Source organism: Macaca thibetana, chromosome 9 (assembly GCF_024542745.1).
Source record: "Macaca thibetana thibetana isolate TM-01 chromosome 9, ASM2454274v1, whole genome shotgun sequence".
NCBI classification, from domain to species: Eukaryota; Metazoa; Chordata; class Mammalia; order Primates; family Cercopithecidae; genus Macaca; species Macaca thibetana.
In genome coordinates this window covers 58,495,445-58,522,351 of record NC_065586.1, presented here as the reverse complement: position 1 = coordinate 58,522,351, position 26,907 = coordinate 58,495,445, and the positions used below count along the sequence as shown (strand labels likewise).

Genomic DNA, 26,907 nt, shown 5'->3' with positions numbered 1-26,907 from the left:
AAAGAAAGAAAAGAAACAAAAAAACCCCTACAGTCTCTGTTATAGTCATGGCCAGTAATTGCTAAGCAATTAGCTATACTATTAGAGTGAGTCACTACCAAGTTTTCAGCCCAGGCAATTTTTTTCTGAAAACTTTATTGAATTTAGAATAATTCCTGGCTGACTTTTTTCTCTCAACATGCAGACTTTGACCAGTCTTCATAAAATCCACTAAATTCAGTACCTCCTAGGCTTGTCTTTCTCCTTTCCTTGCCTTCTCTTCCAAATTCCTAGAATGGGCCGTGTGAACTTCCTGACTGACCATGCCAGCTGCATCCTTAAATCTTTACAGTAGCTTCTCATTTCCTTTTGCATCTATTCTGGCTGTTCACTGCACACATCAGAATCGATCACCAGCAGGCTCTGGATTCTCATTTCCCTCATCCGCTGCATGGATCTCCAGTCTTCTCCCTCCATTCATTCATTTTCAGTTCCTTTAGGCAGCACCTTCTTCCTTGAGCCTTCTCTCAAGTGCTATCATTTTCTTAGACTCTGTTCTCTTTTTTCTTTCTGTTCCAAGTAACTCCTGAAATCCCATCTTCCCAGCTTCTCCCAACTCCCTGTAATCCCAGCTACTCGGGAGGCTGAGGCAGGAGAATCACTTGAACCCAGGAGGTAGAGGTTGCAGTGAGCCGAGATCGCGCTATTGCGCAATGTAGAGAGTTGCTGATGGGCTCTTCTTCATTCAGGTCTGACAATAATAGACCTCCCATAGCTTCTTCCTCTAACATCCACCCCAATTATACTCACCTCTGCTTCCCACTTCCAAAATGACCCTTGCTCTTGACTTACATGTACTGACAGAATCCCATCCTTGTCCTGGTTACTGTTTCTAATTTAGAGATCCACACAGGGGTGAAGAAAGCAGTTTCTGAGATCAGCTGCCTAAGTTGGATTCTGAGCTCTGTCACTTGCAGCTATTCTCTTTGGGCCCATTATTGAACAATTTCTGTGCTGCACAATTTCTGTGCCTCAGTAAAACTCGATCATAACACTGACCTTATAGGATTGTTGAAATAATTTAAGCACTTAACACACAGTACATGGCATGTAGTAAACATGCAATAAACATTTGCTGTTATTTATTAATTGGAGAGAATGAGGAGCACGCCCCATATTATACATATGTACATACATACACACACACATATATATATACACATCTGTGTACTCATATATAGCTGTATAATTTAGAAAAATATTTAGAATTATATCTTTTTTAGAAAATGAAAACAATATTTTTTTCTTTTTTTTTTTTTTTTGATAGAGTCTCGCTATGATGCCCAGACCAGAGTGCAATGGCATGCGCCACCATGCCTGGCTAATTTTTAAAACTTTTTGTTGAAACGAGATCTTGCTGTGTTGCTCCGGCTGCTCTTGAACTTCTAGCTTCAAGCAGTCCTCCTGCCTCAGCCTCCCAAATTGCTGGGATTACAGGCACGAGCCACAGAGCCTGGCCAAAAATACATCTTTTTAAATGCAAAACATACCAAGTAAAGTTGAACGAAATCCTGGCTGGTGAGGCAAGAGTTTAAACAAGGGTGGAGAAGCACCGTACCAGTTGTTTCTACACACCTATGAAAGATCTGGCATTAATGGCTTGGTCTTTGTTTAAAAGCATAGAGCGCCATGTATATATATGGACACTTGTATGCTTTTGAGTGATTATGATTAGGGTGAGAGATTTTCCTTAGGAAAGTTTCAAAAGTAGTCGCCTACTGGGTTTTAAGTAAATAGAAAGTAATTTTGTTTTTAAAAGGATAGTGTGAGGAAGTAATTTTGTTTTTAAAAGGATAGTGTGAAGAATACCCTAAAAATGTTTGTAGAAGAGGATTATTCAGATAAATTTGTCATGAGTTTATATATACCTTCTTTAAAATCTGTCTTTAGTATAGCCATGGTTTAGCATGAAGATGATTTGTTGCTTTTGTTTTCCAAGTTTTATTGCTTGTAAATAATCTGTTAAGAAATTTTGGGCCAGGCGCAGTGGCTCATGCCTGTAATCCCAGCGTTTTGGGAGGGCGAGGTGGGCGGATCATGAGGTCAGGAGTTTGAGACCAGCCTGGCCAACATGGTGAAACCCTGTCTCTCCTAAAAATACAAAAAAATTAGCCGGGTGTGATGGCGGGTGCCTGTAATCCCAGCTACTTGGGAGGCTGAGTCAAGAGAATCACTTGAACCTGGGAGGCAGAGGTTGTAGTGAGCCAAGATTGTGCCACTGTACTCCAGCCTGGCTGACAGAGCAAGACTCTGTCTCAAAAAAAAAGAAAAGAAATTTTGTAAAATATGCTGAAGGGAATCCTGAGCCAATAGGTATTTTTTAAAAATAATGTACTAACCAGGTTTATGTTGATTATTTATATTTGAAAATGTTAATTGTAGATACTGGTGGATTACTTTCAAATTAATCACTTATTCTATTTAGAAAACAAAATAATTTTAGATAGGAAAATGGATGGTGATTTAATATATCAGTGTGTGGTTTTTGTGTGTAATATTGGAGCATCCAGGAGTGTGTGGTATGTATGTGACTTTATTTTTCTACTGTATCTTAGAGGTTGCTACTTCCATGGGTATAAAACTTACTTGGATTTCTCGATTTTTATTTTATTTATGTACTTTTACGGCTTATGTCATTTTAGGTTCTTTATTAATGCCAGTTTTGTATGATAAAATTATTAGAGAAATTATGAAGGAGGATGGCATGAGAAGGGTGGCCAGAGTTTCACTGTTTCATGTTTGTAACTTTCATTCCTTTTCAAGTGTAGATTTATTCCTAGTGATAGAAATTGATGTTTTCTTTGGCAAGCATTAGAAGCAAGTCTATGTGAAATTATGTAATGTCTGAAAAGTTATATTCATGATTAATTGGCCTATCCAAGAATGGTATTTGTGTGTGTGGAATAAGGCGATCATGCTTTTTATTTGGCAGTGAGTTAAAGTGCCCCTGCTCAGATCGGGTTACTCCACAGGGCTTTTTGACTGAGAATTGTATGTTTAGCTTAATCTCTAAAAAGCGTAAAATGTAGCGTCAGAGCCAAATATGCTGGAATTCATCTTGTAACCAAAGTTAATCTTAGGATAACTTTAAAAGCAAGCTGTTCCACTCTCTCACACCTTAGTTAACAAATAAAGCCAAGAGGTTTAAAACAACATCATCATAATAGCCTCTGAAAGCACAGCCAGTCTTCGTTACCCAAAGCTAGACTGCACTGTATTGTCAAACATTAATTTAAAATCTTCTTGACCTTGACCTAAACTGATAAGTTATAGTGATCTATTTATTTATCCAAGCTGGACTTTACAGGAGTGAGAAAAAGAAGGTCTTTAAACAGTTGCCTCCTCCTATGTGTCAGCTTGAGAAATGATTACTTCCATTACTAATAATACAGTGATGGTGAACTTGATAGATAACTAGAGACAGAGTAATGCAGTGGTTCTAAAGTCTGACTGTCCTGGGAAAGTTAACTTCAGTTTCTCATGTGTAAATGGAGATAACGTTACCTATCTTCCTGCATTTTAATCATTAACTAAATGCTTACTGGAATATCCGTTCGTAGTAAGTGCTCTTAAATGTTTGCTTTTGCTCTTAAATTATTGCCATCACTGCTTCTGCTATTACTGCTATGATAACTACTACCAACTACTGCAATTGCTGTCACCAGCAACGACTACAATTACTATTATTCCAGTTCCTCCTCCAGGGCTTTCACTACAGGGTCTAACTCTTTGGTGAATCCTCATATTGAAATGGTAAAACATACCCCAAACATACCCCAAAGTTGAATATGAGTTGTTTTGGCAAGATCATGGCTCTCTGTAACTTCAAATTCCTGGGCTCAAGCCATCCTCCCTCTTCAGCCTCCCGGAGTGCTGGGATTATAGAGGAGTGCTGGGATTATAGATGTGAGCCACCTCACCTGGCTGTTTTTTTGTTGTTGTTGTTGTTGTTGTTGTTGTCGTCATTGTTGTTTTTAAATGACTGTATTCTTACCATTCAAAAATGTGGACCACAGGTCAGCAATATCAGTGTAACCTGGGAACTTGTTTGAAATGCAGGATTTCAGGCCCCATCCTAGAACCACTGTATCAGAATCTGCATTTTAACAAGATGTTAAAAGATGTTTTGTTTGCATATTAAAGTTTAAGAAGCACTAATCTACACCATGCCCCCCTAACCCACCAGCTATCCCTCAAATCGTCTTAATAATTTAGGGATGACTCCCTACAATAGACGACCAGCAGTATCATGTGAGCCAGGCCCTCAAAGTAGATAGAGCAGGTAATTGGAAAGAAGAGAAGATGAAGTGGAAAAAGAGAAGAAGGGAAAGAGGAAGAAAAACCATGCTTGACAATACTGATATTTTACTTGTATAGATGGGTCTATGCTTGCTGATTATTCTTTGAGTCTTTAGATTATTCTTTGTTGTGACACTGAATATGTAAAGGAATACTGAAATTTTATAGACTGGTAAAAAATTTCCATGCCCTTGTAATTTCCAATGATCTGTCAAACATACGTGGAGAGTTTCCTTTTAACTGATGGTTTCAAATAAATTATGCACCATTTATTTTCTCTCTCTCTTTTTTTTTTTTTTTTGTGAGACAGAGTCTTACTCTGTCACCAAGGCTGGAGTGCAATGGCACAATCTCGGCTCAGTGCAACCTCTGCCTCCTGGGTTCAAGCAATTCTCGTGCCACGGCCTCCTGAGTAGCTGGGATTACAGGTGCCCACCACTACACCCGGCTAATTTTTGTAATTTTAGTAGAGACGGGGTTTCATCATGTTGGCCAGGCTGGTCTTGAACTCCTGACCTCAGGCGATCTGCTCACCTCGACCTCCCAGAGTGTTGGGATTACAGGCGTGAGCCACCGTGCCCAGTCCCTTTATTTTCTTAACATACCCCCCCACACACACACACAATCAGTCCCCTTGTAATCATGCTTTAGTTATCTTTTTAGTGTGAAGATGGTGTGCTTCCTGTGCTGATCTTGAAAGATCACTGGAAGAGGAGAGCAGAGTTTGGTTTACTACTCTCTGCGTGTTTGTTGGTACTTCTACTGCTGTTTGAGTTGTTTCCTCCAATGTAAAGTCTGTGAGGATATATGGGAACACTGATCTTTGATATTAACCATGAATTATGGATGCTTGTGGAGGTACAGCTTTATTTGTATTATCACATACTAGGGGCTAAGGACAATTACCTCTGCCTCCCGAGTAGCTGGGACTACAGGCGCGTGCCACCACAACCGGCTAATTTTTGTATTTTTAGTAGAGATGGGGTTTCACCATATTGGCCAGGCTGGTCTCAAACTTCTGACCTCGTGATTCTCCCGCCTCAGCCTCCCAAAGTGCTCGGATTACAGGCGTGAGCCACCGCACCCAGCCGGAGTCTGTTTTTTAAAGTTGATTTGAGAAACAAGTTTATGGTATGATTTTAAACAACTAAATTGGCAAAGGGAAGAAATTTGATAAAATATGTTAGAGGTATACAGTGATACAACCTGTCGCAGTTTAAAATGCCTGTCCTGTTACCCAGCAATTTCACTTCTAGGAGTTTATCCTATAGGTATATTTGCACATGGAAGTGTACATGTGTACATTTTGTAGAAACAAATGAGTGGTAATAACATCAATATCAATTAGGATGAGACTGGGTATAGTATGCTGCAACTTCTTTTCTTAAGGTGTTATTTGTGTGTGTACCAGGGCTATCAATGAAAGTGTCTTAATGTTACAATAACTACCTTTGGAGACAGGATTTGAAGGTGTTAGACCTTCAAATGTGAGGGGCACTTACTTTCTATTAAAATGTCTTTGTACTGTGTGGAATTTTTAAAGAAAACCATGTGTATGTATGCATTACTTTAAAATCAACAAAATAGCGCTCACATTGAGGAGTTTAAAGCTATATGTACTCATAATTACACTTACATATTTTTCCCCACTTTTGTTTTCTTTTTGAGACGGAGTCTTGCTCCGTTGCCCAGGCTGGAGAGCAGTGGTACCATCTCAGCTCACTGCAACCTCTGCCTCCTGCATTCAAGTGATTCTCCTGCCTCAACCTCTGTGTAGCTAGGACTACAGGCATGTGCCACCATGCCGGGCTGATTTTTGTATTTTTAGTAGAGACGGGGTTTCACCATGTTGGTCAGGCTGGTCTTGAACTCCTGACCTCGTGATTCGCTCGCCTCAGCCTCTCAGAGTGTTGGGATTACAGGCGTGAGCCACCAAGCCCAGCCTTTTTTTTTTTTTTTTTTTTTTTTTTTTTTTTTTTTTTTCTTTTTTTGGAGAGGTTCTTGCTCTGTCACCCAGACTGGAGTGTAGTTGTGCAGTCAGCTTATTGTAACTTCAAACTTCTGGGCTTCAAGCTATCCTCCCACCTCAGTCTTTCCATAGCTAGGACTACAGGTGTGCACCTCAGCACCCAGCTCTTCCCCCACTTTTAAAACATGTTTATGTACCTAAGCCCATTTATGCCTTTGGGTCCCTAAATTAGGTGGTAGGCAACAAATTCTTGGTCGCCTCACTGCTCTGTATTTTCTCTCCAACTCCTTAGACTCTTCTTAGCATAAACTGTCCAGTGTTCTGATGATTCAGAGCTGTGATTCTAAAGTTGGGATACCATCAGAATTCTTGAAGATTGGTTACAAATGAAGATTCCTAAGTTAATCCCAGACCTATTGAGTCAAAGTCTGTGGGTGAGACTTAGGCATGTACATTTTTTTTAGAAGATCCATGGGTAATTCATCAGAATCAGGTTAAGATTCTTCACACCTGTTTAAAAACCACTGTCTGGAGAGCAATTCTTGGTAGGAATTTTCTTCTACTAAAATGCCAGCTGTTATCTCTGCACCCACACCCCCAGATCCCAGGAGTGGTGTACACGTGGCACATCACCAGGGCTGAATGAGCAGATCCTCTACATCCAAGGAAAAGGGAATGTTGCTCTGAATAGTCACATGATTCTCTCTATTGAATTAGAAGAATAATGGTAATGATAGAGATGATACCAAATAAGATGTCTATGTTAGAACCAACATTTTCTGCCAATAACATTTACAAGTAAATAGGAGAAATCAAAAGTTGGTCCTTTGAAACATCAATAAAATTTAGAAATCTGTAGCTAGACTAATAAAAAAGAAAAAGACACAAATTATCAATAACAGGAATGGGAGAGGAGATAGCATTGAAGACATAATAAGGATAATAAGGGAATATTATGAGCAAGTTTATGCTAAAAAAATTGGGTAACTGAGATGAAATAAAAATTTCTGGAATGCCCAAATTACCACCACACACACACACACACACACACACACACACACACACACACACACACACACGCATACACACATGCACAATCTGAATAGTTCTATAGCCAACAAAGAAATTTGGTTCATAATTTAAAACTTAGCTACAAAGAAAACTCCAGACTCAGACAACTGACAACATAATAGTGATGAAATCTATCAAACATTTAACAATACAAATGTTAAATTCTTTAGGAAAATAGAAGAGGAGGGAACACATCCCTTTTCATTTTATGAGACTGGCTTTACTCTCGTACTAAAACTAGCCAAAAACTGACCGGGTGCTGTGGCTCACACCTGTAATCCCAGCACTTTGGGAGGCGGGCAGATCTCTTGAGGTCAGGAATTCGAGACCAGCCTGGCCAACATGGCGAAATCCCATCTCTACTAAAAATATAAAAATTAGCCGGGCATGGTGGCAGGTGCCTGTAATCCCAGCTACTCAGGAGGCTGAGGCAGGAGAATCACTTGAACCTGGGAGGCGGAGGTTGCGGTGAGCTGAGACCGCGCCAGTGCAGTCTGGCCTGGGCAACAGAGTAAGATTCTGTCTCAAAAAATAAAATAAAAACTAACCAAAGACATTGCAAGAAAAGGAAACTATGGAACATTCCTCTTGAACATAAACACAGATTTCTTTTAAATTAGCAAATTAATCCAGAAATACATAAAAAAGAAATACATTTTGAGTTTTACCTAGAAAAGGGTTTATCCAGAAATACAGTTGATTTCATATTGTGACATGAAGCAATTATATGATCATCTTATTAAGATAAGGAAAAACAATCAACAGAGCTAAAAATCCATTGATGATATAAACTCTTAGCAAACTAGGAATAGCAGAAACTTTTGTCAACCTGATAAAAGACATTTATAAAAAGCCATAGCTGGCTGGGCATGGTGGCTTATGCTTGTAATCCCAGCACTTTGGGAGGCCTAGGTGAGCGGATCACCTGAGGTGGGGAGTTCGAGACCAGCCTGATCAACATGGAGAAACCCCATCGCTACTGAAAATACAAAATTAGCCAGGCGTGGAGGCACAAGCCTATAATCCCAGCTACTTGGGAGGCTGAATCGAGAGAATCGCTTGAACCCGGGAGGCGGAGGTTGCAGTGAGCGGAGATCACGCCATTGTACTCCAGCCTGGGCAACAAGAGCAAAACTCTATCACCATAAAAAAAAAAAAAAAAAAAAAAAAAAGCTATTAATGTCATTATTAACAGTGAAAGACTAAATACTTTCTTCCTAAGGTCAGAAATAAGACAAGAATATCCCCCTTTCATCATTTCTATTCAGCATTGTACTGGAGTTTCTAGTGCAACAAGGTATGAAAAAGAAATGAAAGTTTGGGAGGAAGAATAATAATGTCTCTTACAGTATTATTAATGATAGTACTAGTACTATCTCTTACGGTATGCAGATTGAGAGGAAGAACTAATAGTGTCTCTAGTTTTAGACCGTATGGTCATCTGTATCAAAAATCCTAAGGAATCTTTAAGAAAGCTGCTCAAACTAGAGAGGATTTAGCAGGGTCCTATGATACAAAATGAGTATTTTTTTTAAAGTTGCATTTCTGTATGGTAGCAATGAAGATTCAGAACCTGAAATAACATTTACAATAGCATCAAATAATATGAAAATATATAGGGATAAAATTAGACAAAATATAGGCAAAGTCGTTGTACCCCCAAAACTATAAAGCATTATTGAAAGAAATTAAGGTAGCCCTAAATAAATGGAGAAATGTCCCATGTTCATAGAAGACTGAATAATGTTACAATGTTAGTACTTCCCAAACTGATTTATAGAGTCAAAACAAGCCCAGTAAAGATCCCAACAAGCTTTTCCCTAAAAATTGGGACACTGATGAATAAATTTGTGACAAAGGATTTGAAATAGTTTAAAAAGTTTTTGAAAAAGAACAACAAAGTTGAAAGGCTAATTCAGTGGGAAGAAGAAAATCTCAACAAATGGTCCTGGAATAACTGGTTATACATATGGGGAAAAAAATAAATGTTGACCTTTATCTCACCTCATACACAAAAATATACTAAAAATGGTGTATAGACATATAAAAATTAAAACTATAAAACTAGAAGAAAATATAGGATAAAACCATTGCAACTTTGGGATAGGTAAAAATTTCTTAGATTGAACACAAAAAGTAGAAAAATCGATAAATGGCACTTTATCAAAATTAGAAACTGAAGTTTTTCAAAAGAAACTGGCAGGAAAATGGAAAGGGAAGCCACAAAGTGGGAGAAAATATTCACAACACTTACATCTTATGTATTATATACATACATACAAAGGACCTGTATCCAGTATATGTAAGGAACTCTTACAACTTAATAAGACAACCCAATTAAACAATGGGTGTTACAGGTTGTGTTCCTCAGGAAGCATCTACAGATAAAGCTCAGGTGTGGGATATTTAGTAAGGGATGCCCTTGGTATTAAGGCTTTTGAGGAGGAGGGCAACAAAGCAGAACTGGGTGGAGGGAGATGTTGAGCAGTGATGCGGCCCAGGAACAGCCTGGGATGAATTCACAGCTTGCTCTGAAGCTGAATTGGACCTTCGGAATTACTCTGAGTTGGGCCCTGATGGTGCCTTTTTATTTCTGCATCACTCAGTAATGTGGGCCTGTATCACTGGATATGACCCATGCTAGGAAGGATATGTCTTGGCCAATGTGATTCTCTGCAGCTGAGGCAATCCCTGGAGGGAGTGATAGCTGAGTACTTTCCCATAGCATTCTCAGTAGCTGGGACAATAGGTTTTTCACTGAAAGAGGGTCTGACAATATATTGCAGTGACCATTGTAATGGGCAGAAGATTCTAACAGAAACTGTACAAAAGAAGATGTATGAATGGCCATTAAGCACATGAAAACATGAACAACATCATTAGTCATCAAGGATATGCAAATTAAAATCACAATGAGATACTTCCATACACTCTCTCGAACGGCCAAAATTAAAAAGACTGACAATACCAAGTGCAACCGGAAGTGTAAAATGGCACAAGCACCTTGGAAAACACTTTGCCTGTTTCTTATAAAATAAACCCACACTTAACCATATGCCTAGCAGTTCCACTCCTAGATATTTACCCAAGAGAAATGAAAACATGTACACAAAAAAGACTTTTGCATGAATGTTCATATGAACTTTATTCATAGAGCCCCAAACTGTAAAGAACTCAGATGTCTATCAGCAGGTAAATGGATAAACAAATTGAGGTATATTGATAAAATGAGACACTAAGTAGCATTAAACGGAATAAACTACTCACACATGCAACAACATGGATGAATCTCAAAAACATGTCAAGTGTAAGGTTAAGTCATAAAAGAGTACAGATTGTATGATTTCATATATGAAATTTTGTAACAGGCAAAACTAATCTGTCATGACAGCAGATGAGTGATGGCCTGGGTCTGAAAAGGGATGAGAATGCAGGAGAACATTTTGGGGTGAAGAGAGGGATTTATGTCTTAATTGTCAGGATTATTACATGGATGTATCATTTGCCCAAACTCTTTTTTTCTTTTGTTTTTTTTGAGATGGAGTCTGTCTCTGTCATCCAGGCTGGAGTGCAGTGGTGCATCTTGGTTTACTGCAACCTCCACCTCCTGGGTTCAAGAGATTCTTCTGCCTCAGCCTTCTGAGTAGCTGGGATTACAGCCACCACACTCAGCTAATTTTTGTATTTTTAATAGAGACAGGGTTTCACCATGTTGATCAGGCTGGTCTGCAACTCCTGAGCTCAAGTGACCTGCCCGTCTCGGCCTCCCAAAGTGCTGGGATTACAGGTGTGAGCCACTGTGCCCACCAGCCTGCCCAAACTTTAAAAGGTTGCGTTTTGTTGCAAGTAAATTACACCTCAATGTAATTATACCTAAGTAAAGGTGATTTGTTTTTTAAAGTAAAACTTTTTATAATGGGGATTATGTTCATGAGGGATATTGATTGCACTTTCAATTTTCTGTTCTTATAATATCTTCATCTGATTTTGGTATCAGAATTATGCTGGCTTCATAAAATCAATTGAGAAATATTTCCTCCTCCTCTGTTTTCTGAAATAGATCATGTAAAATTGGCATTGTGTTCTTAAATATTTGAAATAATTCACCAGTAAAGTCATCCGGGCCTGGGGTTCTTCTAGGGAGGTTTTAAATAATGAATCATTTTCTGTAGTAGATTTAGGGTTATTCAGATTTTCTGTTTCTTCTTGGGTTGATTTTGTTAAGTTTGTCTATCAGTGAAGTCCATTTCTCTTCTCTGTTGTCTAATTTATTGGCATAAAGTTGTTAATAATATTTCCTATTATTTTAATGTCTTAATGGTCTGTAGTTATATCTCTACCTTACTTCCTGATATTGGTAATTTGCATTTTCTTTTTCTTAATCAGTCTAGTTAGGGGTTTCTAATAAAGTTAAACATATAGCCGCATCTAATGACCCAGGTGTTCCACTCCTAGGTATTTAATCAAGAGAAATGAAAGCACATATTCTAAAAAATAAAGAATGTTCATAGCTATTTTTAAAATTTTAGCCCTAAACTTAAGACAAATGCTAATCAATTATAGAGAGAACAAATAAAATTTTATATATTTACAATAAAATACTACTCAGTGATAAAAATTAATGAATTGCTGATGGATACAACAATATATGTGAATGTCAAAAATATTTTGGAGAGTGGAAGAAGCCCTACACAAAAAAATCATAGTGTCTGAGTCCATTTAAATGAAGTTTTAGAACAGACTTAATCATTGTGGTGATAGAAATCAGATTTGTGAATGCTTAGGAAGGGAAGTGGAAAGGTATGGACTGGGAAGTAGCAGGAGAGAACTTTCTGGGTTATGGAGTGGTCTGTATTTTGATAGGGGTGTGGGTTACCAGTGTAGGCATTTATTCAAAGCTCATCAAACTGTACATTTCATTGCATGTAAAATATTCCTCAACTTGGTTGTATAACAATGGGAATGTAGTCAGTGCCACTTAACTGTATGCTTAAAGATGGTTAAAATGGTAAATTTTATGTTGTTTATATTTTGCCACAACTGAAAAAAAACCCTTTTTGTTATATTTGGGTTATATATATTTTTTTGAGATGAGTATTGCTGTGTTGCCCAGGCTAGAGTGCAGTGGCATGATCTTGGCTCACTGCAACCTCCATCCCTGGGTTCAAACATTTCTGCCTCAGCCTCCCTAGTAGCTGGGATTACAGCCGTGTGCTACCACGCCTGGCTAATTTTTGTATTTTTAATAGAGATGGGGTTTTGCCGTGTTGGCCAGGCTGGTCTCGAACTCCTGACATCAAGTGATCTGCCTCCCAGAAAAGTGCTGGAATTACAGGCATGAGCCACCGCTCCTGGCTGAAAAAACAAAACCAATCAAACAAAAAAAAAAAAACAACAGGCCGGGCGGGGTGGCTCACACCTGTAATCCCAGCACTTTGGGAGGCCGAGACGGGCGGATCATGAGGTCAGGAGATCGAGACCATCCTGGCTAACACGGTGAAACCCCGTACCTACTAAAAAATACAAAAAAACTAGCCAGGCGAGGTGGCAGGCGCCTATAGTTCCAGCTACTCGGGAGGCTGAGGCAGGAGAATGGCGTGAACCTGGGAGGCAGAGCTTGCAGTGAGCCGAGATCTAGCCACCGCACTCCAGTCTGGGCGACAGAGCGAGACTCCGTCTCAAAAAAAAAAAAAAAAAAAAAAAAACAACTGTAAATGGGAAGATATGAAGGTTCTAAATGCACAAACATTTAAAGTGTGTATTTCCCCCCATAACCATGTGCTGTTCTATTATTATTTATTTACCATTTATATGCTGAACAGTGTAATTCAGAAAGTGATAAGAAAGTACCAAGTATGAGAAATGTTACATTCTTATATTCAACAGATATTTATCAAACATCTACTGTGTGTATAGTTCTTTATTATATGTAGTAATTAAGATAAACCAAACAAGGATCTCCTTCCATGAGCTCACCATGTACTAAGCTATTTAAGATATGCAAAAATTTACCAATTTCACCAAAATAATGGGCTTTTTCTTCCTTCTTTCTACTGTTTACCCTTAGTAGGCTTCTGTAGACTTGTAAAATTCTAGGAAATTAAGTTTAAAATCTTCGCCCTCGGAGGAAAGCCTATCACGCCTGGCATTTCTTCTCCTGGCCTTGCTGCAGCTTGTATTAGTATGCGGGGAGGGGCTTCGGTTTTGTGCAGTTCCCACACACCTTACAGTGAAGCTGTGGTGCCAGGGAGCAGAGTCTGTCTGAGATAATGCTCATGTAAGTGCCCAGGGTGGTGCCTGGCCTGAAGCATAAGGGGACTTAGAAACTCTACCACAAAGGGGGTCTAAGGATGAGTCTTCTGCTGCACAGAATTAACTCCAAAAAACAAGGTCAGAGCTCTTGACCTTCAGGTAGTAATTATCCACATAATCCTCTTTTCTTACTGCTTATGAATACTGCAATTGAAAGGGTCAGAGGTAGTCTGCAAGCAAGGAAAACAAAAGAAGTCAGGAGCATGGAAATTCTGCACACCAGATGGTTTGTGTGCCCAGAGGGCAATTGAGAATTAAGTGTAGTAATGGAATTACACTACTTTTATTGGTTCTGTGAGGACAAGCACTTGGAGTACCAATTATATTCTGCTTGGCATACTTTGGTTGCTGAGTAAATATTAGTAACTTATTGAATAGCACATAACATGTAATGCCATGTAAATCTCTGTGAGTGCAGGGAATTGTCAGAGGTGGTGGTGATAATATTATTGAGAAAGCGACTAGTGTGTGACTTTTCTAGCTTGTTAATAACCACTTACCTATGCCCCATCTCCTCATTCTACTTTCCTGTTTGGATCTAATTACATTCAGTTGAGTTGCCTGTGTCTCCTGAGCAGTTAGAGCAGGTTTCTCTTGGCAGGATTGATAGTAAGAATGTCTACATTCAGTTCACAGTGTGCCTAGGCAGGGTTTTGTAGCACGATATCTAAATTAAAATGAATGCCTTGGGGCAACTGCAGAAGCTCCTAGCTACCTCTAGCTGATACGCAGCTCTACTGAGTATCAGCTGTTGCTTGTGTTTCTTGTAAATTGTTTTTATGCCTATCCTTTAATCTGTGCATTACTATTATGCTTCTAGCCTCACTTGGAAAACATTCCCAAGTCATAGAGATGAATTACAATATAGAATTTCTACCAACGGCAGTTCTTGCATTGTTTTCAGAATCTAGTGCCCAACTTTTCCTATTCTGTTTTTCTTGCTGTCTTTAAGACAGAATTTCTGTTTACATCCCTGTCAATTTTTGTATCCCTAAATAAATTATAGTCGTGAAGTTTGGCCCTGCTCCAGTCAAGTTTCCTGCAGCACTGAAGTTGGGAATCACTAGAGAGGCACTTTGTTAATTTTCTTTTTAAAAAGGAGCGACTAAAGATTTGTGAATCTTGAATGTAAGTTGATTTTTTTTTTTTTGAGACGGAGTCTAATTCCATTTTTCTAAATCCAGAGTAGGGTTTATATTGCTAATATCATGATATACTTGCCAAAGAGAATAGTTTGTAAATCCTAAACAGACTTCCTGTAACCATGTGTTGAATTTCCAGCTATGTTGAATCAGACTTTGGTCCCTCTTAAGAAGATAAATGCAATATCTGCCATTTCTAATGGCAGAAGTGGAGGAGAGAAAGTCCCTGTCCAGATAAGACACTGAAGGCCCTGGGGCAAGCAATTGTTTCATGAATGTTCTCCCCCTCCCCGCCCACCCCCAAACAAATTTGTGGGCTTCATCTACCAGGAAAAAAAAAAAAAAAAAAAAAACCTCGAAAAACCAGAAAACACACACCACACAAATGAGATGCTATTGTTAAATGCAGTGTGCAGGATTAATTTGCTTCCTTCCAATGGAATCACTTTCCGTAATCAGCACTCTTATAAATGGCACACCTGCCTAATTAGAACAAGTTCTAGACTACAGGATACAGTGTGAGCATTTCAATTAACTCCACACAATTCAAAACTGTTGTGGCTGATGTTCTTAGAAAATCTTTCCTTCTCTTTTCTTACTCCGTTGTGGCTAAGCTTTATTATTTTATACTTCTGAGTCAGCGTTTGATCATGGGACTTTCCCACTGTGTGGTCATTTGATATCTTTTTTTGTTTCTAAATGATTTCTTTAAATGAAAAAAAGAAGTGATGTATTTTAGGGATATATGTAGGGATGCTTTTGAATATTTTTATTTTATTAGATTTTCCTACTTCCTTTCTGTCACTTAAAACATGGAGCACCCTCATCGTGTGACAAGGAGGTAAAAATACAGCAGTCACATTCAAGATCTCCATACATTAACAATAATAAATCCTTTTGCCCAGAGTAATACAGATACTCAATCCACAGAGCCAGTGGGGATGATATAGTACTCCCTCACAGAACCAATTACCCACAGAGAAGTATAATGAGCAGGGGAGGTGATACAATAAAAATCTATATAGGGAGAGTAAAATTATGATGACAGTGTTGCCTGTGTAAAGTCTTATAGTAAGTATATCTCCAATTATCTTTTGGAAAAAAATTGTTTGGTGTCTACTTATGTCCAATTCATGATGAAATTGCAAGAATAGCCTTGGAATAAAACAAAAGGGGGCAGGAGTGTAGAGAAAAGGGCGATAGACCTGTCGTAAACAGAGTTCTATTGTACCCCAAAGGATGTGAAGTAGACCCAGGGCTGCTCTGAGGGAGTGCTGGGCATGAACCTCCCTGTGGAGGAATGGCTGTCCTGACCATAGTTACTGTTACTGCAGATGCAGACGGGAACAAAATAACGCTCTGGAAAAAAATAGGATGATTTAGATCATCACAGGAAATCCCTACTTTTGGAGTTAGTGAGTTTCTGAAGACCATATCTGAAGCAGATTGCTGTGAGGGAAAATCCTGAGTGTGCGTGATCTCTATCCTAATTAGGAGCGGGCTTGATCTGTTCCAACAGACATCAGTTGCGTAAGTGGGTTAAGTGGCAAGAAATAAAGTCTAGTTCTTTATTAGGTAAGTGTCAAATAGAGTTCTGAAGTAGCAAACAAAAAAACCTTAGTAACAACAGGAAGCAGTTTTCAACCTTTGTTGCAGTGCCATCAGTTGTGAAGTTTGTGGACAATAATTCATTACCAGTAATAAGGCACCAACATTTGTAAAATATTTTTTCTTTTAAAAATAGACTATAACAGGCCAGACATGGCGGCTCATTCCTGTAATTCCAACACCAGCTGAGGCAGGTGGATCACTTGAGCCCAGGCGTTCGAAACCAGCTTGGGCAACATGGTAAAACTTCATCTCTACCAAAAATAAAAAAAATTAGCCAGTCTCATAAGCTTGTCTCAAAATAAATATAGATTGAAATGAAAATTAAATTTAAAAAGACTAAACAGATACGTAGTCTTGTTACAATTTTGTTACCATTGCAGTATTCATTTTACTTGGCTTCCTTTTCTTTTTTCTTTTTTTTAAAAATTTTTAATTTTTGTTTCTTTTGAGACAGAATCTTGCTCTGTTGCCCAGGCTGGAGTGCAGTGGCATGATCCTGGCTTGCTGCAACCTCCCCTTCCTGGGTTCAAGTGATTCTATTGCCTCAGCCTCCAGAGTAGCTGGGACTACAGGTGCGCACTACCATGCCCAGCTAATTTTTGTATTTTTTTTAGTAGAGACAGGGTTTCACCATGTTGAGGCTGGTCTAGAACTCCTGGCCTCAAGTGATCTACCTGCCTTGGACTCCCAAAGTGCTGGGATTATAGGCGTGAGCCACCACAACCAGCGACTCTTTTTTTTTTCTTTCTTTCTTTCTTTCTTTTTTTTTTTAATAACCTTATATTCTTTCTAGAGATGGAAAGAAATGGTGAGACTGGGGATGGGGAGTGCCACTACAACTAGGTGCTGGCAACTGGTCATGCCCCAAATCTATCTTATATAGTGACTATTACTGACTACATAATCTATCTTATATAGTGACTATTACAGCCTATAGTGACTATTACTGAGCAAGCCCTAATAGTTAATACTGGGCAGATAATTTTCCTCCTAACTGATTTTTAAATTTTGGTCCCGTCTTGTCAGTTTATGGCCAGGGAAATATACAGCAAACACAAATGTCATTTATTATGTGTGTCAGAGTAAAAAAAGGCTTCAGATTAAACAGTGGTGGAACCCACCTTGCCATTGATGGTTTCTTGACATGTAACGTTTGTGGTCATTGAGGATATATATGAAAATAAAAGACAGTTGACAATATTTTGGGACCTGTGAATTGGAGAAACCAGTTCCCAACTTCAGAGCAGTTTGTTCATTTGTTTATTCATTTATTCCCTAGATATACTTTGAAGCTGGGGCTACAGAAATGAAAAGTGTCTGTCATCATGATGGAACTTATGGTTTAGTAAGGGAAACGGACAAATAAATGAGATGCAATATTTCAGTTAATGATGAGTGCAGCGAAGAAAAATAAAGCCAAGGTGTGGAGCCGAGCACAGTGGCTCACACCTGTAATCCCAGCACTTTGGGAGGCCGAGGTGGGTGGATTGCTTGAGCTTAGGAGTTCGAGACAGCCTGGGAAATGTTGTGAGACCACCATCTCTATAAAAAGTTAAAAAATTAGCTGGGCATGGTAGCGCGCCACTATAGTCCCAGCTACTTGGGAGGCTGAGGCAGGAGGATCACTTGAGCCCCAGGAGATCAAGGCTGCAGTGAGCTTTGATCATGCCCCTGCTTTCCATCCTGGGTGACAAAGCGAGTGGTGTCTCCTTATTTAAAAAAAAAAAAAAAAGGGTATGGAGATTCTAGAGTGGTGCCAGTGGAGTACAGTTTCAGAGAGGATGGTCAGGGACAGCCTTTCTGCTGAGGTGTATCAAGCTCCAAGTGAAAGGAGGGACAAACCATGGGGAAAGCCAGAGAGTGAAGGGCTTGGCGTCAGCAGGCTGGAGTTCCTCCATCTCACTAGTTAGGTGACGTTAGACAGGTGGCCTGTGGCATAGCATTCATATATGGGACTTGAGAAAAGCATTGTGATAAACAGTAAAGCATTACCTAAACTTCACATTTCAGTACAGTATAACAAAGGAGTGCAAACTAAAGAGATATAGAAAAGTCTTTTCTTTTTTTTTTTTAAGATGGAGTTCCGTTCTTGTTGCCCAGGCTGGAGTATAATGGTGCGGTCTCGGCTCACTGCGACCTCCTCCTTCCGGGTTCAAGCGATTCTTCTGCCTCAGCCTCCTGAGTAGCTGGGATTACAGACACCCAGCACCATGCCTGGCTAACTTTTTTTTTTTTTTTTTTTTTTTTTTTGTATTTTTAGTAGAGCCAAAGTTCCACCATGTTGGCCAGGCTGGTCTCGAACGTCCTGACCTCAGGTGATCTGCCCACCTCGGCCTCCCAAAGTGTGGGGATTACAAGCGTAAGACACTGTGCCCAGCCAGTATTCATCTTTGTTTGCTTTTGTGGTATTATTCATTTAATATTTTATATTTGTTTATGCTTTTCTTTCTCTGATATCTTTTTCTTTTCATTTGAGTTTTCCTTTTATTAAATAGTTGCAGGCCTTTTTGCTCTCAGTGGAGGCATTTTCTACTCTGTTCCTGTACTCCCTGATTAATTCATTCATTAAAAAAATCCTCTAAGATTAATATTCGTCATGGGGGCTCAGAAAATGAAAGTCTTTTATAGAGTAATTCTAAACTCCAGAATAATTCATTTGTTCTGATGTTTATTAAGGACTTGAAGTTGTTTGTTTGCTCTTTCTGTTTTTATAGGCAAATAAAATTTTGCAATACTCACAATATTTGAGTAGAACTTTGTAGTTTACAAAATACTTTCCACACTCACTCACATTTGAACTTTAACAACCCGAGAGCCAGACAACACAGACACTATTGTGCACTTTTACAGATGAGGAAACCTGAGGCTTAGAGAGCAGGGTTTAAATCTGGGTCTTTCTATGGTGCAAGTATGAACGTATGAATGAAAAATGCTGAACTGTTTTGTTTTTAACACTTGGGATTACTAAAATGGTGTATTTTTTTCAGCAGTCTCATGAAAGATGTAGATGACTTAAGAAGTATGGATCTATGGGGGATTATGGAGAGAGAGGGCTATATATCCCTGATCATTGTGAACAGATACCATGGAAATGGCTTACAAAACCCCTTTTTGTGTCATTGTCAGGAGGAGGATATGAGTCTAAATACTCCTGGCTCTGATTTAGTGCAGGAATTTTCATTTATTTTTGTCCAGTTACTTAGACTAAGGCTAACAAATATATAGTTTCCTTCTGGGCAGAAACAGAAGTATTCATAAAGTAAAATAAAGCTTCTCAGAAATGCATTGTCCTAGATTTAAAGAATATTTCCTTAGAAAAGGCTATCTTATTTTGAGATCAAAGGTCTTGAAGACTGTTAAAATTTCTAAGTATTATAGAATCAATAAAAAATTAGAACTGGGAAAGACCTTAGAGATTAACTCTAGAACCATTAAAATATTTGATCTGGATGGAATCTTTGAAGAGTCCCAGATCCCCAAATTGTGTGAGGTGAAATTGTATACTGTTGTGTCCTCAGCATCCTGATGGGGCCCATCCAGTCTCTCCATGGCCACTTGATTATAGGGGCCTCTTATTGCCTCAGGAATAATCCATTCCACAAATACCGTATGATTTCACTTATATGAGGTAGCTAGAACAGTCAAATGCATAGAGACAGAAAGTAGAATGGTGATTTCCTGGGGTGGGGGAAGAGAATACGGGAAATTATTGTTTAGTGGATACAGAGTTTCAGTTTTGCAAGTTGAAAAGAGTTCTGGAGATAGGTGGTGGTAATGGTTGCACAGTATTGTGAACTTAATGCCATTTGAACCACAATTAAAAAAATAAAAACTAAGTAAATGAAACAGGAAAAAAAAAAAAAAAAAAAAAGAATCCATTCCATTGCTAGACAGCTCTGTTGGAAAGGCTTTCTATGATAACCCATATTGGTGTAAGTTTGGTACTCCGGAACCACAAGAATGAATCTAACGCTTTCACCTGGATGAAGACACCCAGCGTGTCCACCCCAAACAGTCTCTTACTCTGACATTTTTTGAAGAGTATGGAAAAGTTGTTACAGAGAATATCACCAATTTGGATTTGCCTGATTGTTTCTTTATTATTGGACTTAGGATAAGTGTTTCTGGCAATAATACTATATAGGCGGTGCTCAGTCCTTCAGGATAGGCACTTAGAAGGCACATGATGTCACTTTGTCCCATACTGGTTTAGAAAGCGTCCACCAGATTTCTCCATTGTAAAGGTACCTTCTGCCTATAGTAATTAATAAATAATCCATGGCGTTTAGTGATTACCTTTTTAATAGTTTTTAAAACCATATGCCATTGGTCATGGGAGAAATTGTATGGAATAGATTATGAACACATTAGTCAAGAGTTATTGCCACTGATGGAAAGATAATTTTAGACATTTGTTATCCTGAGGAATGGAGGGGAGGTAGCGAAGTAAGAAATGGGCTTTCGTGAAGACAGACTTGTGTTTGAGTACAGCTCTACACAGCAGATCATGAGGTCAAGAGATCGAGACCATCCTGGCCAACATAGTGAAACCCCATCTCTACTAAAAATACAAAAATTAGCCGGGTGTAGTGGCACGCGCCTGTTGCTTAACCTCTTAGATACTCAATTTCTTTTCTAAAATGGAGATAATACTCATACCAGGCAAGACTGTTAAGACGATTAAATGAGACAGTACAGGAGCAGCCTCTAGCCTAGCAGCTGCCCCAGGGCCATTGCATGGGAGACAAGGAGATCCTTTCAGAGCACAGTTTGCTGGATGTATTCATCTTTAGACTTATTCATGAGCATTCCTTCTTGGGATTAGTTTAAAATATTCAGGCTTGTTGATGGGAAAATGTGATCAACAGGTTAGGTGCCTTTGTGAAATTTCAAAGAAAGGAATTAAGAATTTGGAGATTTTTGGTATCATTTTCAAACATCTTAAATATGACTTACTTGTAGTAGATTTGTATAGAATCAAGTTTCCATTTACTCAGATCTTTTTCTGACTGGAATCCATTTTACTTTATTATAAAGGACTTTTTATATGTAGTCTGATTGAGAACAGTGAATCATAATAATCCTGTGACCCATTTACTTGCGTTACTGTAAAAGTTTCATTTCGTACAAGTGACAATTTTTTAAAGTTAATTAGACTTGGCTACACTGAGGTTAGCAAAAAGTGCTTTGAATTATCAATAATTCAGCAGGGCAGACATTTCTGTATAATGCAGTGGTTTTATAGAGTATTGTGAGATAGTTATCCTTAAAATAAATGGTTGTGAGCATACATCAGCATGGCGGGGTTCACTTGAATGTAGCGTGAAGTGATAACATCTATGCTTTCTATTATTGGGCAGAGCGTGGGACATCAGTCTTTCTGGCCATGAACTACTAGCAACCTTTGTCCTTTGTGTTACCTTTAGTTAAAAAACGAAAAATGAACATGAATGCTGGCTGATGGCCATGTCTCTCTCACAGCTAAAAATTCATCTGGGAAAGAAAAATGGGATTGGAGATTTGGATTTGTTTCATTGCATGAATGATATGTGACATTCTGTAAATTATTTATCACTGCAAGGATGGCAGCAGTAGCTTGAACATTGTTATATCAAATGAAAGCAGGAATCCCATTAGTAAGAGGACCGGGTTTTAGCTCGAATCTATCAGGGGAATGTTGTCACTTTAAAGCCAGATTGTTCTTTTAATTGCTATTTAAAGGAACAAAAGTGTTCCCAAGGTACTGCAGTTGAGCAGTTGCAAGTAATAACTATGGATCCATAATTATGCAGTGCTGATTATCTGGCATTTAAAAAACTGTGGCTAGAGTCAGTGACCAATTTGTTACAGCTTGTCTCTTCTGGTTTTTCTAGTACAGAATGTTTTATAATATACTTTTTAACTGGGGCTACAAAAATACATTTGCATAGCTACCTCAGAATGTAAAGCCTGTGCATGTTATAAGAACAAATTAAGCTGAAAGTAAAGGGAAGATAATGAATGCCCTTGTAAGATGAGATTAGCAGTCATATTAAACAATTTTGTAAATGCTTGGTCATGAGATGATTTTCTGTTTTTGATGACATGTTGTCGCAAGGAACCAAGGCATTTGTCGGAATCATTATTACCATTGATTTATTTTTGTTCTTAACTAGCATATATTTCCTTCATGTATTCAGTTAGCAGATATATTTTGAGTGCCTACTATGCACCAGGAAATGCATTAGGCATTTGGGCTAGAGTGGCTGAACAAATGAAGTTTATTCTATGCTGATGTATATTTAGAGAGTTAGACCTAGCAAAATCTTGTTTTTAATTTACATTTAAAAACATTTGTGATTATGTTGGGTGTTCTTGCTCTGAATTTTTGATTCATGAGATTCAAATAGAGAGACATCATAGTAACATTCAGATGGCTAGCAGACAACACGTGTGAAGGCTTGGAATATGCGGTAAAATTATAGTTTTCGTAGTTTTGGCTGTTGAAAATAATGTGACCAGATCTGTAGGCACAGTCAGCTATTCCTATGGATGGGAATACTAGCATTGCTGATAGTAGTAAATAACAATGGAGATACTAAAATGTATGTAGATTTATACATTGTTAAAAGCAATTTTCATACGAGAGTTAAAGGGTGGTTGGGGACTAGACAAATGTTTTGTTGTTTCTTATATAAAGTGGGAATGTCAGGCTGGGCGCCGTGGCTCACTCCTGTAATCCCAGCACTTTGGGAGTCTGAGGCAGGCAGATCATGAGGTCAAGAGATCGAGACTATCCTGGCCAACATGGTGAAACCCCATCTCTATTAAAAATACAAAAATTAGCTGAATGTGGTGGCACACGCCTGCAGTCACAGCTACTCAGGAGGCTGAGGCAGGAGAATAACTTGAACCTGGGAGGGAGAGGTTGCAGTGAGCCAAATCACGCCACTGCACTCCAGACTGGCAACAGAGTGAGACTCTGTCTATAAATAAATAAATAAAGTGGGAATGTCAGAGATTGAGGGTTTATCTTCTTTGTTTGGTGTGGTGTGGTTTACTTTTGAAGACCTTCATGCCACAAAACCCTTGATAATAATGACCTTTTCAAGTGATCCCACAGAATCCTGCTCATTCTATTATTCTGTCACCTAAAAACATACAGATATTTTATGTCAAATATTTGGTAGGTGAATAATAGCAACCTGCATTACAACATTTAATAAGTTTAAACAGTCTATACATGATATTCATAGACCATAATGCTGAATGGATGATTTATTGTAGGCATATAGATAATGGGAACAATTGAAATGTCCAATGAATCCTTAATTATGTTCATTTCAGGCAAGCTATATAATATATAAAGGTATTAGATTTCATTTGTTTAATAAAAATGACTTCTGAGTCATACATTATACTGAAATGTATTCAGGTAATACTTTAGTGTCAAATAATTTAAGAGATTTATTCCAGCACTTTGGGAAGCTGAGGCAAGTGGATCATGAGGTCAGAAGATTGAGACCATCCTGGCCAACATGGTGAAATCCCGTCTCTACTAAAATACAAAAAACTAGCTGGGCGTGGTGGTGCGCATCTGTAATCCCAGCTACTCGGAAGGCTGAGGCAGGGGAATCGCTTGAACCCGGGAGGCGGAGGTTGCAATGAGCCGAGATTGTGCCACTGCACTCCAGCCTGGCGACAGAGCAAGACTCCGTCTCAAAAATAATATGAGTTTTTTTACTAGCAGAAAATGTTTATTTAAATACGTTACTTAGCAGTTTTTCTTTGTTAAAGAAAGAAGAAGCTTTAAGTGAAAAATGTAAGAAGCTTTTGATTTTAATGTTTTTAATTTTGAAATGGAAAAGTGACAGTATTTTTTATTTTAATTTTGTCATAGCCACGTGCTGATCCCATTCCAATATGTAGCTTCTGTTTGGGGACTAAAGAATCAAATCGTGAAAAGAAACCAGAAGAACTCCTCTCTTGTGCAGATTGTGGCAGTAGTGGTAAGTTGTGTTTTTCCTATGTGTTGTACAATGACTTCCCATTATCATAACTTCATGCTATTAATCTCTCTATTAAAACTGTATTGTTATTTAAGGCAATTATATGGTTATAGCATGGGCTTTAAATTTTAAAATAAAAAGGAATAGAGAAAAAAGCGTGAGTATGTTAGTACTGACATATGGATATTATATATGCTTATATAATACTATACATATTTATGATTAAGCTTTTATTTTATACCAGCATTGGTAATTCATTGTGGAGATGTCTGCATTATAGGTAAATTCAGTGTAGAGAATTCTGAGCTTTCAAGCTGAGTACAACTGGAATCACTGGCTTATTTTCTCTTAATATAACCTGAAGTCTCAAGAAGTATTTTGGTCTCCAGTGTTTCAGGTCATGACACCTACTGCTGAAATGTAATATTACAGCCCAGCTCTTTGTGACTTCAAATGAGAGAGACAATGTTCTGGAAACTGTGATGATAGTATCAATAAGTCATCAGGCATGAAAGAAATTCATATTGTCTGGAATAAGATAAGAAAAGGGTAGTCTGTACAGAAGGTGATATTGAAATCAAGGAATTGTTGGGTAGGGACTCTTGGCAAATTGCAGTACCTCAAATTTTTCAAGGTAGCTATTACCTCTGCCTTTTTCTCGTAAGATTTTAAGGCCATTCCTCCAGTTTCATAATGGAAATTTAAAGGCAAACTGTGCTAACGTTAATTTGTTTTATTAGCCAATCTTCCTTTTTGTTAAACAGGTCATATTTGCCTAGGTAATACATGTGTGCACACACATATACACACATGTATGCATGCATATAGACATATATGTGTTTATGTGTGGTAGTTGTTAGATTTTTTTAGATTAATCATTTTTTGGCCCGGTGTGGTGGCTCACACTTGTAATCCCAGTTCTTTGGGAGGCCTAAGTGGGAGGATCATTTGTTCAAGACCAGCCTGGGCAACATAGTGAGATCCAGTTGCTACAAATAACACACAAATTAGCTGGGTGTGCTGTAGTCCCAACTACTTGGGAGGCTGAGACAGGAGGATTGTGTGAGCTCAGGAGTTTGAGATTACAGTGAGTTATGATCTTGTCACTGCACTCCAGCCTATGCAACAGAGTGAAACCCCATCTTTAAAAATTAATAGCAAAAAATAAGTAAAAATTAAACCTTTTCTGTATCTTCAAATTTTTTTCCCAGACTACCCAAACTTTTTTCTCCAAAGTCTTATTTTAAAATTCATGACTATTTCTCTAATTATAGTAATCTCTAAAAAAAAAAGCAAAATCAAAAACCAACAGAACACCATAGCTAATTATTGTTTAGGAAGTCTTGAGATGTACTGGCTAGGAGCAAACTCAAGAGCCAGCCATGGCCCAGTTCCTCTACCTTGAGTTAGTTACTTGACCATTCTGAGCCCCTGTTTCCTCATTAGAAAATTAGAGATAATGGCAGCACCAACCTCTTGGGTTTTATGGGAGTGAAATGTGAGGGCACAAGTAAACAGCCTGGCACAAGGTCTGCAAGAACTATGGTAAGTGTACTACAAATGTCAGCTGTGTTATGGTTTAGCATGTTTGATATTGTTATCCTTGATTGCTGCACGTAATTTAAAATCTTATCATCACTTATGACAGCTGCTTGATGGTTGGATAGAAGAAATGTTTCATACTGAGAATAAAGTGTTGTGTAATGATTCTTATTCCTTATATGAAGGTTTAACTTGATAGGCCCTTTGTAGTTCAGCAGCTTTCAGGTGCTGACTAGAAGGGGGAGCCTTGGAAATAAGACATTTCAAACCCTGCTTGAAAAATGCATTCTGACAGTTTTTTTGATAGGCTTTACAGATTCATTAAAATTCTTTTACCTGGCCATGGCATCATGGATAGTGACAAAAGGGCATGGAAACATTATCTGTATGTTCAGTTTAATACATTTCAGGCCTACGATATCCCTGTTTTATGCTGGTGAGGTAGTGCCTCACTCATCAGTTCTGACTCTGTCGTTATCTTTTGGGTTTTCTCATGAGGCTCATTCTGAATGAATTACTCTTTTGTGTAAATGCCTGATCAATTTAGTGGTGTTCACTTGTCTAGGGTTTACCCTTTGTGGTTTTTAAGGTGGTACTTTAAAAATACCCTTCCCTGTTTTATTTCCTTAGGATCTCTTTGTCTGAGTGCCTAGACAGATTAAAGACATACTTAAATGTGGGAAGAAAAGTTCCCTTCATATATTTCCTTACCTCTGGTGATACACTTACTTGAGTTGATAAGAAGTTCGAGATCATTATCTTCTAGATCATAACTTCAAGGCCTCCTTCACAGGGTATAAAGGTGTAATTCTAAACAGGTAGATCTTAGATTTTCTGATGTAATCAATCTCCCTTCGTCTTTCCCGGATTGAAGACCTGCCAGAGGGGAGCTTGATCTCCTTTATATTTGAGGTCACTGAAAATTTCTTTCCCC

General features: G+C 38.4%; 2 protein-coding genes across 9 annotated transcripts in view; one reads left to right on the top strand and one right to left on the bottom strand.

The window, feature by feature from the left end:
- The window catches only part of KAT6B (lysine acetyltransferase 6B), a 205,080-nt gene that overhangs the window by 115,564 nt on the left and 62,609 nt on the right, over positions 1-26,907 (top strand). For all 8 annotated transcript variants that reach the window (XM_050803326.1, XM_050803325.1, XM_050803322.1 and 5 more), the window contains one exon: positions 24,323-24,431. In XM_050803326.1, coding sequence (XP_050659283.1) covers positions 24,323-24,431 — 109 coding nt within the window. The remainder of the gene's footprint in view (positions 1-24,322; positions 24,432-26,907) is intronic.
- Positions 1-26,907, bottom strand: part of CAMK2G (calcium/calmodulin dependent protein kinase II gamma) — a 1,229,125-nt gene that overhangs the window by 1,141,080 nt on the left and 61,138 nt on the right. The gene's annotated exons all lie outside the window — the stretch shown is intronic.